Source organism: Melanerpes formicivorus, unplaced genomic scaffold (assembly GCF_026170545.1).
Source record: "Melanerpes formicivorus ecotype bairdi unplaced genomic scaffold, bMelFor1.0.p_v2 SCAF_7, whole genome shotgun sequence".
Classification (NCBI taxonomy): Eukaryota; Metazoa; Chordata; class Aves; order Piciformes; family Picidae; genus Melanerpes; species Melanerpes formicivorus.
Genome location: NW_027142359.1, coordinates 20,774,296 through 20,789,482, shown reverse-complemented (window position 1 = coordinate 20,789,482; position 15,187 = coordinate 20,774,296). Strand labels below are relative to the sequence as shown.

The 15,187-nt window shown below is 42.1% G+C and overlaps 1 protein-coding gene across 1 annotated transcript in view; it reads left to right on the top strand.

Annotated features, from left to right (window-relative positions):
* Positions 1-15,187, top strand: part of HMCN1 (hemicentin 1) — a 206,510-nt gene that overhangs the window by 155,354 nt on the left and 35,969 nt on the right. The window contains exons 61-76 of the mRNA XM_068141310.1: positions 161-242; positions 359-490; positions 1,084-1,233; positions 2,819-2,978; positions 3,792-3,916; positions 5,324-5,507; positions 5,674-5,771; positions 6,110-6,388; positions 6,961-7,151; positions 7,701-7,782; positions 8,305-8,441; positions 11,345-11,486; positions 12,562-12,706; positions 14,171-14,298; positions 14,672-14,828; positions 15,003-15,124. Coding sequence (XP_067997411.1) covers positions 161-242; positions 359-490; positions 1,084-1,233; positions 2,819-2,978; positions 3,792-3,916; positions 5,324-5,507; positions 5,674-5,771; positions 6,110-6,388; positions 6,961-7,151; positions 7,701-7,782; positions 8,305-8,441; positions 11,345-11,486; positions 12,562-12,706; positions 14,171-14,298; positions 14,672-14,828; positions 15,003-15,124 — 2,314 coding nt within the window. The remainder of the gene's footprint in view (positions 1-160; positions 243-358; positions 491-1,083; positions 1,234-2,818; positions 2,979-3,791; positions 3,917-5,323; positions 5,508-5,673; positions 5,772-6,109; positions 6,389-6,960; positions 7,152-7,700; positions 7,783-8,304; positions 8,442-11,344; positions 11,487-12,561; positions 12,707-14,170; positions 14,299-14,671; positions 14,829-15,002; positions 15,125-15,187) is intronic.

Below are 15,187 nucleotides of genomic sequence, written 5' to 3'. Positions count from 1 at the left end.
TCAGTTGTGTGTCAAACTAGCTGTATGTAGATGTATTTGCTGGAGGGTTTTCATTCTCTGAAAAGGACATTGAGTTGGTAAAAGCTGTTAATCTTGGAACTGTGGCATTAAAGTAAGACTCCATAATAAATTGGGGGTTTTAATTTTATTTTTATTGTAGGTTTCTGACACAGGCCAATACGTGTGCAAAGCCATAAATATTGCAGGGCGAGATGACAAACACTTCCATCTGAATGTTTATGGTGAGCAGAGCCTGTATTATCTGCACCAGTTGTTATAACATTGTGGAGTACATAACTCAGTATCAGCTGACAAGAATGGCTGGTAACCAAACTATTCTTGTTGCTTCCATCTATAGTGCCACCACATATAGAAGGTCCTGAACAAGAGCTGGTCAATGAAACTATCAGTAATCCTGTCACCTTTGTGTGTGATGCCACTGGAATTCCTCCACCAACATTAGTGTGGCTTAAGAATGGGAAACCAATAGGTAACATTCTCTCCTGCTTCCTTTCTGTTTTCCCCCTTTGGGGCACCACTGTGCTATTTGCTGTCTATTTTTTATTTCTTCTTCTTCTATCTCTAGACAGACTCTTCTGTTAATTGATTGGAATTTTGGTTTTGTTTTGAAGCCTGTTTACATATATACAGGTAGAAGGGCTGGGACACCTCTCCTATGAAAACATGCTGAGAGAGTTGGGTGGTTAAGCCTGGAGAAGAGAAGGCTCCAGGGAGATGACCTAGCAGCCTTCCAGTATCTGAAGGGGGCCTACAAGAAAGCTGGGGAGGGACTGTTTCCAAGGGCATGTAGCAACAGGATAAGGGCCAATGGTTTTAAACTAGAGCAGGATAGATTTAGATGGGACATTAGGAGAAGCTCTTTACTATGAGGGTGGAACACTGGAACAGGTTGCTTAGGGAGGTGGTATGAGCCCCATCCCTGGAGATATCAAAGGTCAGACTTGATGGGATTCTGAGCAACCTGATCTAGTTGGGGACATCCCTGCTTCTTGTGGGGTGGTCAGACTAGATGTCCTTTGGAGGTCCCATCCAACCCAATGCATTCTATGATTCTATTTTCAGACAACCCTGATTCTCTGGAAGTTCATATTGCATCTGGTGGAAGCAAGCTGCAGATCGCTCGCTCTCAGCTTCTAGACAGTGGGACCTACATGTGCATTGCCTCAAATACAGAGGGAAAAGCTCAGAAAAGCTATGTACTTTCTATCCAAGGTAAGGCATGGGAGTGCCATGAGCAGGGCTGGTTAGTATCTGGTTGATTATAACACTGTCTGTACTAGAGACACTGAGGTAAAAGAAACATGTAGAAAATGGTTAACAGTTGGACTTGCTCTTAAAGGTCTCTCCCAAGCAAAACAATTCTATGATTCCAAAAGTGGGGAATTTGGACCATTGTTTCTATCAGTTGCAGCCAGTGGGAAAAAAATGATTAGAGGATTTCACTGTTAGTCTAACATTTGCATAAGAAGAGTATCTTTAACCTTTGAGTGTAGGAGAGCTTGAAAGTCACCAGAAAGGCTGTGGGCATGTGCTGCTGATCACATTTTTCCCATTTGATGATCACTGAAGCTACACTGGTTGATGAGTGTGGAGCACCACATATAGGTGGTTTCAGATGCAGTGATTTTCTGTCATAACAAATGGGAAAAGGTAGCAAAGAATCACTGGCAGAATTTCTTAATGATTTTTTTCTTTCACCCTGTTTAAATGAGAAACTCTTATTTGCTATGGAATTGTCTCTTGCTTCACTGCGTGTCACAGAATCTCAGAATCCTAACATGGTGGGGGTTGGAAAGGAACCTCTGGGGATCATGTAGTCCAACTCCTTTGTGCAAGCACAGTCACCCACAGCAAGCTGCCCAGAATCACAATGTCCAGGCAGGTTTGGAATCTCTGCAAAGGAGACTTGACAACCTCCCAGGGCAGCCTGCAACTACCTTTGTTATGCTGCAGCTGCATTTACACTGCAGCTGTCTTTATTTTCCTCTTTTCCCCATTAACTGCACTAGTTCCTCCCATGTCCAGTAAGATTCCTGGCGTGTATCATCTCTGCTTCCATCATCCCTTGCGAGCAGTTGCTGGTGGGGGAAGAAGAGGGAGCATCATCATCTGGGAGCTGAGTGTGCTAGCACACCCATGTGTGATAGCTGGCCAGGAACAGTGTCACAGTGATCATTCTTTGGGGTGCTGGTTTTGGTGTGCAAACACATCCCTGCTGGTGTGCCAGGTTTTACTCAAGTTTAGGAATTGAGAATGAAGCTGCTTGTGACTAAAATTGCTTGAAGCGCTCAAAATGCACTAGTGGCACTGGCAGTCTTGACTGGATGGACAGCATGAGTGTCACCCATATGTTGAACAGGCTAACAATGGCTGCTGGTTAAGGGAGAGGTAAGAGTGTGGCTCTTGATGCAATAGAGCATTTATTTAGCTGTGCAGTAAGCACATGCTCAGCAGTTAAACCAGCATTTAATTGTCACCGTACATTGTAATGGTGAATGAAATGGGATTTTTGTCATAATACTCCTGTGTGTCAGCACTGAGCAGATAACTGCAGGTACTAAGTGTAATGGCAAAGCCACATGGCTTTTAGAGTTTTGTAAAGTAGCTGTTTTAAGGCATGAGTAAAGTGACTCTGAATTTGTCTTTGCAGAGCCCCCTATGAAACAGTCCAGTCATCCACATTCTAGATTGGAATGGAGGCACTGCAATGAAAGCTAGTTGTGCAGTGGAACCTTTTGTAATTTAGATTATGCTTCTTGCTGATGAATCTTCTCTTTCCTCCATCACACGTTTCCAGTTCCTCCTAATATTGTTGGCTCTGAAATGCCTAGTGAGGTCAGTGTCCTCCTGGGAGAAAGCCTCCAGCTCATCTGCAATGCCCATGGAGTGCCCACACCTGTTCTGCAGTGGCTGAAAGATGGAAAACCAATTGCCAGTGATGATTTAGAAAGAATAAGGCAAGCAAAACCAAGCAGATATTGCTTTTCCTTCCTTTGTAAACCTCAGAGGGCCTTAAAGAGGGAGCATGAAAGAGGGATCTAAGGCGAGCATGAAAGAGGGATCTAAGGCAGGAGTGTCAAGAGAGCCTGAGTCATAGCTCAGACAGATTAAGACCATCAATTCCCTCTTTAGTGCTGTGGTGGTTTTAGGCTATGCCTGTAAAATTTAGTTACAGATTTTGAGTAGAAAAGTAGAAAAATATAAATAAACCACTACTGGGTGTAAAAAGGAAAACAAAATATTACTTTTAACAAATTCATTTGCTTCTAACTGAGTTGGTCTGGCAAAGTTAATGCTGGGGGGGGGGAAACTTGAACCCACCACAAGTGCCTATAAATCTAGTATGTTTTGTGATCTTTGTGGTGATTTTTGTTGGGTTTGGGTTTGGTTTTTGTACAGAGATAAGTACCTAATACCTATTTCCTTTTCAGTTAATAAATTTCATTACAGTTCATCAGGTTCATTAAAGTATTGCAGGTCAGGAGGTTCCAATTAAGTTCCTTTGGAAGAGACATGGAAACATTTTGCTCTTGATGCTTTTTCTTCCAAAGCCTGGCTGGAATTGAATCCTAATACAAGGACATCTCTAGGAAAAATCTTCCCAGCCTGTCTCTAATAATAGTATTTTGCAAAAAAAACCCCAATGGTTCTCTCACTAAATTCCCAAGGGGCTAGAGGTAGTTGAGTGAAATGAACAAAACTGAATGGTTATTTGCCAGGTCATAGGACTACATAAACAAACCCACTGTGCTTTATGACCTTTTTTGCAGAGTAACTCCAGATGGCAGCACTTTAAAGATTTTGAGAGCTCTCAGCTCTGACACAGGAAAATACACTTGTGTGGCTACTAATCCTGCAGGAGAGGAAGACCAAATCTTCAACCTGAATGTGTATGGTGAGTTTTCACAGATGTGCAGCTGGAGGGAATGCCTGTCTTCAGTGCAGTGCTGCACCCATGTGTTTCCCATTTCATGTCCTGTAGATACCACAGTGTGGTACATGGGATGTTCTGTCAATGACAGCAGGACTGAAATTTCTGCTAAATGTGTTTTGGAATAAACAGAAATTAATTCCTTTGGTGTCTTTCATAACAGAGGAATTCTGCTTGCAGTGGTTGGGTTTTTTTCTTGTAGAAGAAGATACACTTGGGCCTGATTTCCTGGGATAGTGTAATAGCTTATCTTCACTAATTCCAATCAAAGTACATCAACTAAAATCAGAGTAGAATGCTAGGGAACTAATAGTTGCAGGTCCTCTTTCCCCTGAGCAATAGTTTATTTAGAGGTTAAAGAAAAAAAATTAAGTTTTGGATTAAATTCTTCTCTTGCACAGTTTGATGTGCAGATGATGGTGAGCATAGCTCTTCTTCAGCACTGTAGAAAGGAGACATTTCAATTTGTTATAGCTGTGTTCATGAAGTACAATGCCTAGTGTGAAAGAGTGACGTGTACTGCACAGTGTTTCACAATCCAGTATCTGTCCCAGTTGTACAGAGGCTCAGAATCAAGTGGAATAGCAAGAGATAACTTTTGATATCATAAATAACAATGCTGCATGATCACATCATCTTTTGGGGACAGATTGAGACAGTAGAGACTTTTTTTAGGTCAATTTGGTTGTGGCTCAAGCAATAACCAGCTTAAGTGGCCTCATCTATTCAACTGTCATGGTGCGTGATGGAACCCTGAGTCAGCCAGAGCTTGGAGCTGCATGTGACTGGGACTTCTTTATATAGCAAGTCCCCTCTTGCTCCCCAAACCAGAATGAGCCAGAATACTTAAGCAGGCATCTTGAAATTGTCCTTATTTAAAAATGCAGTCAGCATACGCATCTAGAAGGTAATAAGCTAACTTTCCTCCTGCATGATTCTAGCTCTCACTTTAGGTAAGATTTGTTTAAGGAGCTAAGCATGAGTGGCAGCAAACTGCCAAGTCCCATCTTCAGCAATTCAGCCTGTCCCCTCTGAGGCCTGACCACTTGCTCCTTCTTCACTGTCATCCTCTCCCGTTGAGATAAAGGCTCTGAGCAACTTCATATCTACCATAGCCTGATAAATCAAAGAGATCATTCTGCCATCATTCTTTCAATATATAATATTTTAATATATAATTGTTAAATATGTAAATAGATGACTTTTTAGTGCTCAGTATTATTGTTAGAAGGTTAACTCTCTTAAAAAAATGGGGATCTTACTGCATTGCCTGTGGGGTGTTAGGTGCAAGATTTCCTGTGAAGCAACACACGTGGAATGATTTTCAGAGCGAGTTTTAATATCTTCCTTTTCAACATTTACAAATTGTAGTTCCTCCAGCAATAGCCAATAAGAAAGATGAACCTGAGGACCTCACTGCCCTTTTGGACACCTCCCTAAATATTGAATGTACTGCTACTGGAACCCCACCACCACAGATAAACTGGCTAAAGAATGGCCTTCCTCTGTCAGTCTCCTCCCAAATCAGATTGCTGTCAGCGGGGCAAATTCTCAGGTTGGTTTCCATCTTTTTAAACTAGCTGAGTTTTCTGTTCTCTTTTGCTGTATCAGTATAATTATGCTAGTGTTTTCAGAAGGAAGAACAATATTTGATCCAAAATATGCCATAATAAAGACAATGTATTCCATTTACAGCTTGCTTAAAATTATTCTCTCTTCAGACTTGCCCGAGTGCAGATATCTGATACTGGTGTGTACACGTGTGTAGCATCTAACAGGGCTGGAGTGGACAACAAACATTACAGCCTTCAAGTTTTTGGTGAGTTTCTCTGAAATGCTTGATGTAAAGGATTTAATGTCTGTCTTTTCCTATACCTCATATACAGACTCTTTTCTCACCAGCACAAAGGTGCAGACAGCCCTGAGTATATATTGTGTAGGTAATCATTGGGGATACATTAATTTTTCAATGTGTTTTATTACTGGAGAATGTTTGAACCCTACAAGAGTCTTTATTGGAATTGGCAGCCATAGTGTACCACAGGGCTTTTAGACAGAATAGCAGTGTATCACTTCTAAGTAGACCTTAATCTGTGCTAAATGTGAATGTAATTGGGGAAGAGCAAAAGGGTGACTCAGATCTTTGGTTCTTGGCAGTGCCACCCAACCTGGATAATGCCGGAGGAACTGAGGACGTGACTGTAGTAAAAGGCAGTTCAGCTTCCATGAAGTGTCTCTCTGATGGCACTCCTGTCCCCACTATGTCCTGGTTTAAAGATGGACATCCTCTAAGCCCTGAAGATCATCTGACATCAAGTAACCAGGGAATGATCCTTCATTTCGTAACAGCCAAGATCAGTGACACAGGCAAATACACTTGTGTGGCTTCCAATGAAGCTGGAGATATCAGCAAGCACTTTTCCCTGAATGTGCTGGGTGAGTGGAAACCTTTCAGATGAACAAAATGTGAGCTATAAATGAGAAGCTACTCAGGACAACAATTAAAATAAAGACTACTTTCAAGAAATACTTGCTTTGAGACATAAGGAAAGCGAAGATACCTAAAGCTATGTGGAAGTGTAATGTAGTCTGTATGTTTCCCAAGTACTGAAATGTGCTACAAGTAACAGTAAACTAGTTTACAAAATAATTTGGTTTAAATCAATAACTTTGGTTGGTAGATAACTCAGCTTGACAGGATGATAGCACAGCTGAAGGCATAGCTGAAGGTACAACAGCTAAAGGGCTATATAAATAAACTCACTGATACTATATATTGTATTTTACCTGGAATTATGAAAACATTTCCTAATAACTCAAACTCATACAATATGCAAATGAACAGATGGAGACAGATAGAAACTGCATGAGATACTTGGTGATGTCAGGACACAGTCAGAAGTAATACAAACCAAGACTAACTCTACAGACTCTAACCACAAGACTGTGTATTATGCCTTACAGCCCTTTTGAGTCCATAAAGAACTCATATGTTTTCTCTTCCACAGAGCCTCCTCACATCAATGGTTCAGATGAACCAGAAGAGCTCTCTGTCATCGTAAACAACCCTCTTGAACTTCTCTGCATCTCCTCTGGCATTCCAGTCCCCAAAATCTCCTGGATGAAGGATGGGCGCCCACTTCTGCCAAATGACAATGTTCATGTCCTAAGAGAAGGCCTTCGAATAACCAGTGCTCAGGTAGAGAATTTGTTTCAAACCTGGAGGAGTGCACAGAACTGCCTGCTAATTAGGACCATGCTAAGAGACAGCCTAAGAAACCTCTATGAAATCATCTACCTGCATTTGCAGTTAGAGAATAGAGTTTTCAAGCCTTGCCTTGGAGTTTCCCATACAAAACAAGCAGCAGTATTATGGGTTGACAGTGCCCAAGCACTTCTGGCTCTTCTGAGCATGGTTACTTTGTGTTCATTTCAAAGTTCACAGATTCATAAAATGGCCTGGGTTGGAAGGGACCTTGAAGATAATCTAATTGTAACCGCCCTGTCATGGGCAGAGATATCTTCCACTAGACCAGATTGCTCAAGGCCTCCTCCAAGTTGGCCTTGAACACCTCCAGGCAGAGGGCATCCACAACCTCCCTTGGGCAATCTGTTCCAGTGTCTCACCACCCTTAATTTAAAGAATTTCTTCCTAATTTCTGTTCTAAATCTCCCTTCATTAAGCTTCAATCCATTCCCTCCTGTCCTATCACTGTGGTTTCTGATGAAGTTATTTGTGTGTTTCTAGGTGGAGGACACAGGAAGATACACGTGTTTGGCATCTAGCCCAGCAGGAGATGATGATAAGGAGTATTTAGTAAGAGTACATGGTAAGTTCAGTTTAGGACAAAAAATGATTCCTTCAAACCATAAACTACTAATGTACATATCAGTATTTGCCTTGAAAAGTTATACATGTTACTTCTGTGCTTACTGGAAAAGCAGGTGAAGTATACTGGTATCTGTGATCAGCTTAGTTTCTTGGGAGAAACTGTAAGAAGCTTAAAGTAAAGGAGGTGTAAATGAGACTCCTGCAGTTTAGTATGCCTTGGGTTTCTTCTTGAAGATCACAGCCTTCATGTCTATTGATGAACAGTTGATGGAACTTTGGTGATCTCTGCTCCATCGAGCTTAAAGGCTGTCACTGAGTTTCTGTCACAGTGGTTTCCAGTGTGTGTGAATTAGGGAATAAGGTTCAGCAGTTCATAGGTATTGAAAAGTAGAACTTATTAGTCACAACTGTGGCTTTGCATTGGTTTTAACCTGAAGGAACGCACTGGAAATAGTCAATGGCTAATAACAAAATTAGCTCAGATATGTGGTGAGGTTTTTTCTGATTTTTTTTGCAACAGTTCCTCCTAACATTGCTGGTACCAGTGGTCCACAGGACCTCACTGTGCTGCAGAACAGACAGATTATACTGGAATGCAAGTCAGATGCTGTGCCACCTCCAAGAATCTCATGGCTTAAAAATGGAGAACTTCTAGAGGTACAGTGGTTATGTTATTTCCATTAGTCTTTTGCTCCCTTTATTTTTGACACACAGTGCTTGAGGTTTCTTACTTTGCTTACTTGCCCCCTCAGTGCAGTCCAAGTCACAGTGCCTTGAATTCAAGAGCAGTTGAGTAGCCCCAGTACAAATCTAGTTAGCCCTAACTGAGCACCTGAAGCCAGCAAGCATGTGAAGTGGCCATCCCGCTGTTACTTGTTCTTTTTTCCTTTAGGGGGATCCCTTGCTCCTCCTGGATCCTCTGAACAATGCTAGAAGCCTTCGGTATACTCCTGAATGGCTTCCCAGGAAAGGTAGCTGAGAAAAGCCTACACTATATGTTTCCTTTGGGTATATTATGCATCCTCCTATTCTAGTAGCATTTAGAAAGGAATTGAAATTATTTACATTGGAGAAAAAAAAAGGCAAAGAAAATGGGTTGCTAATCACCACAGTTCTGTATCAAATGCATCTTTTTCACTGAGCATTCCATGTGGTGTCCTGTTAAAGCATCAAGCCTTTGCTGGTTGAAATAGTGTACACAGAAAGAATTTTTTACTTCCCATCCTCTTCCTTGGGATCCCTCAGGAACCAACTGTTTTCCAAATGAACAATTTAGCTTCCATTATTAGTGGAATTGATAGTTTCCCCTCAATTGATCTTTATTTATTAATAAAGAGGAAACAAATTCAGCTCATGAATTGTCTCCTTTGCCTGTAGTCCATCAGTAATCTTCACCTGTCTTATAAATGCACTACTCAAGGAAAATAAACCATGCAAAGCAGCCACTGGTACAGTCACCAGAAACCAAAGCAATAGAAGAGCAGTGTGACAGACATAGGTAATCAGCTGGTAACTTGTGAATTCACTTTTGTGGTACTAGTTCTCCTTTTCCCTCAGGAATTCATGCCAGTAGGTGAGGGCTGAGGCATCATGCTTGTACAGTATGGTCAAGGTCCCTTCCAACCCATTTAAAGTAGGGAGTTTCAGTCTCTAGACTTAGCTCTCCTCCAGCTCTCCTCTAGCACTAAACTGAAATGATAAAATTAGTTCAGACAGCACTCTTGATTTCTCATGTGTACTGTAAGTAGCAGACTTAGGTTTATTCTGTACCCTACCCTCCTTTTCATTCTTCAGTTTAGCCTGTATTAATATATACTGTAGATACCAGGAGAACATTACCATAGAATCGTGTCGGTTGGAAGGGACCTTAAAGATCGTTAGTTACAACCCCCTGCCATGTGGGACACCTCCTACTAGACCAGCTTGCTTAAGGTCATCCCAGCCAGCCTGGCTCGAAACACTTCCAGGCTTAGAGCCTCCACTCTGGGCAACCTGTTCCAGTGTCTCACCACCCTCATGGGGAAGAATTTCCTTCTAGTGTCTGATCTAAACTGAGCTTCTTCCAGCTGGAAGCCGTGACCCCTTGTCCTATCACTAGAAGCTTTTGTTAAAGTCCCTCTCCTGCAGCATCCTCCTGAGTGCCTGGTTACTTTCTCAACCTCAAAGCAACGTAATAGCCAACTAATACAGCAGCTGGAAAAGACCTCTCCTTGGATGCGGAAAGTGCTCTGTGGCTAATCGTCCTTGTCTTTGAAAAATAGAAGTTTCATGGTAATCAGAGGAGTGCAGAAAGGTTCTTAGATTGCTTTTTTGTGTGTGTGAAACAGCCTTGTGGCAGAAGGTGTCATTGCTCCTGGTTAGGTTGTCTTCAACTGTACAGATTTTGAGGTCTACTCTGTGTGCTTCATGATCTAATGGTGCAGCACCACCATTTTTGGTAGCAGAATATAGAAAGATCTAGACAATAGCAGCTTTGGAGTGCTCCCCCTCTTCATCAATCTGGAAATGCACATGGAGAGTTAAAAACAGAAGTAGCCAGGAGCATCTTGACCTAATCTGGATTTATGTAAATACTGAGGGAGTTGCTGAATTTGTGGTTTTTTTTTTTTTTTCAAAGATGGAGTTTCTGACACACCTTGAGAGAGACTTTTTCCCAAAGTGGAAAAGTTTGAATTTCTCTTCTTTTTCTACTGCTTTTCATCCAGTCAGGATTTTGGAAAGCTGGTAGTTGATATTACTGTCAGTCATTCATGCAGATACGACCTGGTCTCGTCATACTAAATGGTCTCAAGTTACACCAGGAGTGGTTTAAATTGGACATTAGGAACAATTTCTTCCTTGAAAAGGTTGTCAAACCCTGAAACAATCTGCCCAGGGCAGTGGTGAAGTCCCCATCCTTGGAGGGATTGAAAAACTGTGTAGATGAGATGCTGAGGGACATGGTTTAGTGCTGTTTAAATGGTTGGAGTTGATGATCTTAAAGGTCTTTTCCAACCTAACATCTATGGTGAAAAAGCTTTGACTTCAAATGATTATCTAGGAAGTGCTGTAGACTCATTGTAGAGCTGAGAGAAGTGGCAGCCTCATATTCCGAAATGCTGGCTGGTAAACTTAGCAGGTTAAATTTATGCTGGCTCCCACATAGTCAACATCACATGTGGTGTTTGGAGAACAGTGTAGAGAATCTTTTATTTCTTCTGCCTGAGCATGCATGGATTTTTGAGAAAATAATAAAAATTCATCATGAACTGATTTTATCCTTAGCTGCCCCTTTCCATAAAACCTCCAAAGCCCCTGGGCTACATAATCCCCCCAAAAGCTGTCCTGTTCAGGCACAAGATCCAGCAGGGATTTCAAGGGATACTGCTAATGAGTGACAAGCTTGAAAACTTTCTTTACCCTTCATGAATGTAAACAAAGTTAAAGAAGCAATGAATTCAATCCCTGGTTTATCTTTGGCTTTCTTTCATGGCTTTTATTACTCTGCAAGGAAGGAATGTTCTCTCTTCATCAGGAGAACAATGGTCAAGTTAAATTTGTCAAACTTTCTGTCCCCTTAGGGAACTCCTCGAGTTCGGATCCTCTCCAGCGGGCGCTACCTGCAGATCAACAATGCTGACCTCAGTGACACAGCGAGCTATACCTGTGTGGCAAGTAATGTGGCAGGAGAGATGACCAGGGAGTTCCTGCTGACAGTTCATGGTAAATTCATGTATACAGTCTTCTGCTTTTTCATCTTTGCATGGTACTTCTGCAGGAGTTCACATGGCAAGGAAGACACATGAATAGTCTGCTTCTAGCCAACTGTTGTCCGCTCTAGGGTGTGACGAAATTGTGAGACCATGTGTGCTACCTCAAGTGTGGCACCCTCTGAGTCCACACTTGTCTTGCACATTAAAGCACCGGTTGGGGATTCATCATGGCTCACACTCCTTCTGTCTCTGCTCCCTGATGATAGAGGGTGCTGTGCATCTAGCCAGCATCCTGATACATCCACTGTAACCTCCCAGAAATGCTCTTGGACAAATTCAGAGAAATTCTTAAAAGCACTTGACTGGCACCTTGGGGATCAGGTTTCATAGCTGGCTTGATATGGTGGTTGGCAAAGTTAATGTTGGGGGGAAATCTCAACCCACCACACTTGGCCACCAGTTTTTAGTGTTACTTGAGAACTGTGTCTACTTCTCTACTCCTGTAAGCAGGAGACAGCAGGAAGATAGGACTTGAAGTGCCCTACACATGTCAATATTTGTTCTGTACTACTGAAGGCCTGAATTTCCTTTTCAACCTAATTATTTTCTCACCTCTAGTCTGATGAGAAACAATTCTCACATTGGGGTGATGACAAGGAGCTTCTCTCCTTGCTCCTATTCTGTTCATACCCCAGTCATCTGTACCTCCCAATGACTGCCTTTGCTGGTCCAGCTGAAAGTCTTTTTTTTTCCCTTAATGTATTGTTAAGAAGCAAGGATATCACCAGAAGCTTATTTTGCTGAGTTAAATATGCTGAACTCTGTAACTGTTTTAGCAGTCTGATAACCTTTGCAGTAACTTGCAAAGATGCTCCTTACAGACAAACTTTCTTTTTCATTCCTTGCTGCATCAAGGCAATTACCCTGCACTACACAGAATGGTAAGAAATTTGTTTCTATCTCTGCAGTGATCCCCATACCTGTCACTGTGTCTGTTTTTGTCTTTCATTTCAATCATTGCAGCATAATTTTTGTTGTTTGTTAAATCATTTGTGATTTCCCCCTTTCCCCTCCCCCCCCTACAGTGGCTCCTACAATCCAAAGTGGTCCTCAGAGTGCTGTTGTGCATGTAAATGCCTCTGTGGTTCTGGAGTGTGTTGCAGAAGGAGTACCAGCTCCAAGGATTACCTGGAGGAAGGATGGGGCTATTTTCACTGGAAACAATACAAGGTATTTTCCACAAGTCAGCATAAATAATTCTTCATTGCTTTCTTAAGAATGTATTAACTAAAGAATCACAGAATCCCAGTTTGTGGGCGAGTGCTTTGAGTTGAACCTCAGGAGATTATCCAGTCCAAACACCCCTGCTAATGCAGGATCACCCACAGCAGCTTGTCCAGGATCACAATGTCCAGGTGGGTTTGGAATCTCTCCAGAGAAGGAGACTCCACAACATCTCTGGGCAGCCTGCTCCAGGGCTTCTGCACCCTCAGAGCAAAGAATTTTCTCCTCATCTTTTGACAGAACCTCCTGTGTTCTAGTTTATGGCTGTTGCCCCTTTTCCTGTCACTAGGAACCACTGAACAGGGTCTGGCCCCATCGTCTTGCCCTCCACCCTTTAGCTGTTGCTGAGCATTGATCCAATCCTCTCTCAGGCTGCTCTTAAGGCTAAACAGCCTTGGTTCTCTCAGCCTTTCCCCCTCAAAGAGATGTTCCAGGCCCTTCAGCATCTTCATAGCCTCCTCTGGACTGTCTCCTGTAGTTCTCTGTCTCTTGCACTGGGGAGCCCAGAACTGGACCCAGCACTCCAGATGTGGCCTCACACGGGCAGGATTGAGTGAGTAGATAACTTCCCTTCAACCTGCTGGCCACACCCTTCTTAATGCACCCCAGGGGACCATTGACCTTCTTGGCCACATGGGCACATTGCTGGCTTAATTAGACATCTCTGACTTGTAAATTAGTTTTATTTTCACATATCAGAACTAATATTTGTATTGTCATCTTGAATAGATCCAAATGAGGAAAATATGGTGATAGAAGTAAAAGCTTCTTTGACAACCAAATGTAATAACAATTATCCTAATATTAAAGATTTTGAACAGCAAATATGAAAGACCTTTTTATTATATATATATATAAATATAAAACATATATATAATGTTTGGGGGTGAAGCCAAGCAATTCCATGCAGATGAAAAGCTACTTGAGTGCACTCTGTAGTTTTTAATATGTAAAGCTTTCTGTCCATGTTTAGTTTCAGCTTTTATTGTAGTGAATGGCTTCTGTCTTCTGGTGGTGGAAGCAGAGTTAGTCTGGTTAGATAGTTTTCTAGAACTGAGCAAACACTAAACAATTCAGCTGTATTTCAAGGAAAACAGCAAAAGTGTTGTTGGGGTTTTTTTTAAGGTTAAATGAGCAACCATAAAAAAGGGCTTTGGGAAATTTTCTGCAAATCTGTCAGAATCACTTTGTCAACTTAGATTTCATCATTTCTTTGGAAAATGGATGTGCTGGGAAAGAGTGATGTCAGAACAAGTGCAATAAATGGGAAAGCTCTCTGCGTCCAAACGAAGCCACCATGCGTTTAGGCTGTTTTTGTGTACCCTGAGTCATCTTTTCCATCTGCACTGCCAGGGTAGCCTATGGCTCTGTTGGCTGGATAGTAGAGAAAAATGCCTGTTTTTGTTTCAGATATTCCATGTGGGAGGATGGATCCCTGCACATCCACTCAGCACACGTCAGTGACACGGGACGATACGTGTGTATGGCCACCAATGCAGCTGGCACCGAGCGCAAGCGAGCTGACCTGCAGGTTCTTGGTAAAAGCAGGGGCTTTAGATGACTAGATGTGCTTTTACAAGACTGAAGTCTAATTACATCATTTTTCTTGTTCTGCCAGATCCAGCTTCAAGTTTAGCCCCTTTTTAGCTTCTGTAGTTAAAATAAAACCAGAAGAAATCAATGGCCTTAGGAATACAACCCAAGAAAAGATTTATTCCTTGTGTACTGGGGCTAGAAACCCTTGACATGTCCCATGCTGCGTGGTTAGTAAGTGTGCCACTGCCAAGTCACTCCTATCAATTGTGTGAACATGTTCAGACAGTTCAGCTCTGTACATACAGTGTATATGAGAGGGGTGTCTGGGCACATGTGTGTAATTATCCTGAATAATTAGGCTCTGTTTGTCCTTAGTTCCTCCAGCTATTGCTCCTGGACCTACAAATATCACAGTTACTGTGAATGTGCAGACCACTTTGCCTTGTGAGACCACAGGAATTCCCAGACCAACAGTTAGCTGGAAAAAGAATGGTCACCTGCTTAGTGTTGACCAGAACCAGAATATGTACAGGTGAGTGGGGTTTGCTTTTCACTGGGGGTTTAACTTGTACAGGGCTGATTTTGGCACTGCAGAAATCTAGCCATGCTTCAATTTAATCTTGTATAGCCAGCAAATTGAGTGGTCTGCTTGCTTGAGCAGAAAAGATTTCAATGGCTTTTCCTTTCTTCTCTTTTCTTTGTTCAGACTTCTGTCATCAGGTTCCTTAGTAATTATTTCTCCCAATGTGGATGACACTGCTGTCTATGAGTGCTCTGTGTCAAATGATGCAGGAGAAGATCAAAGAGCAGTTGAGCTCACTGTTCAAGGTAGAGGGGCTATTGCTGTATATATGTGTGTATGCTGTATATATATATATATGTGTGCATGGC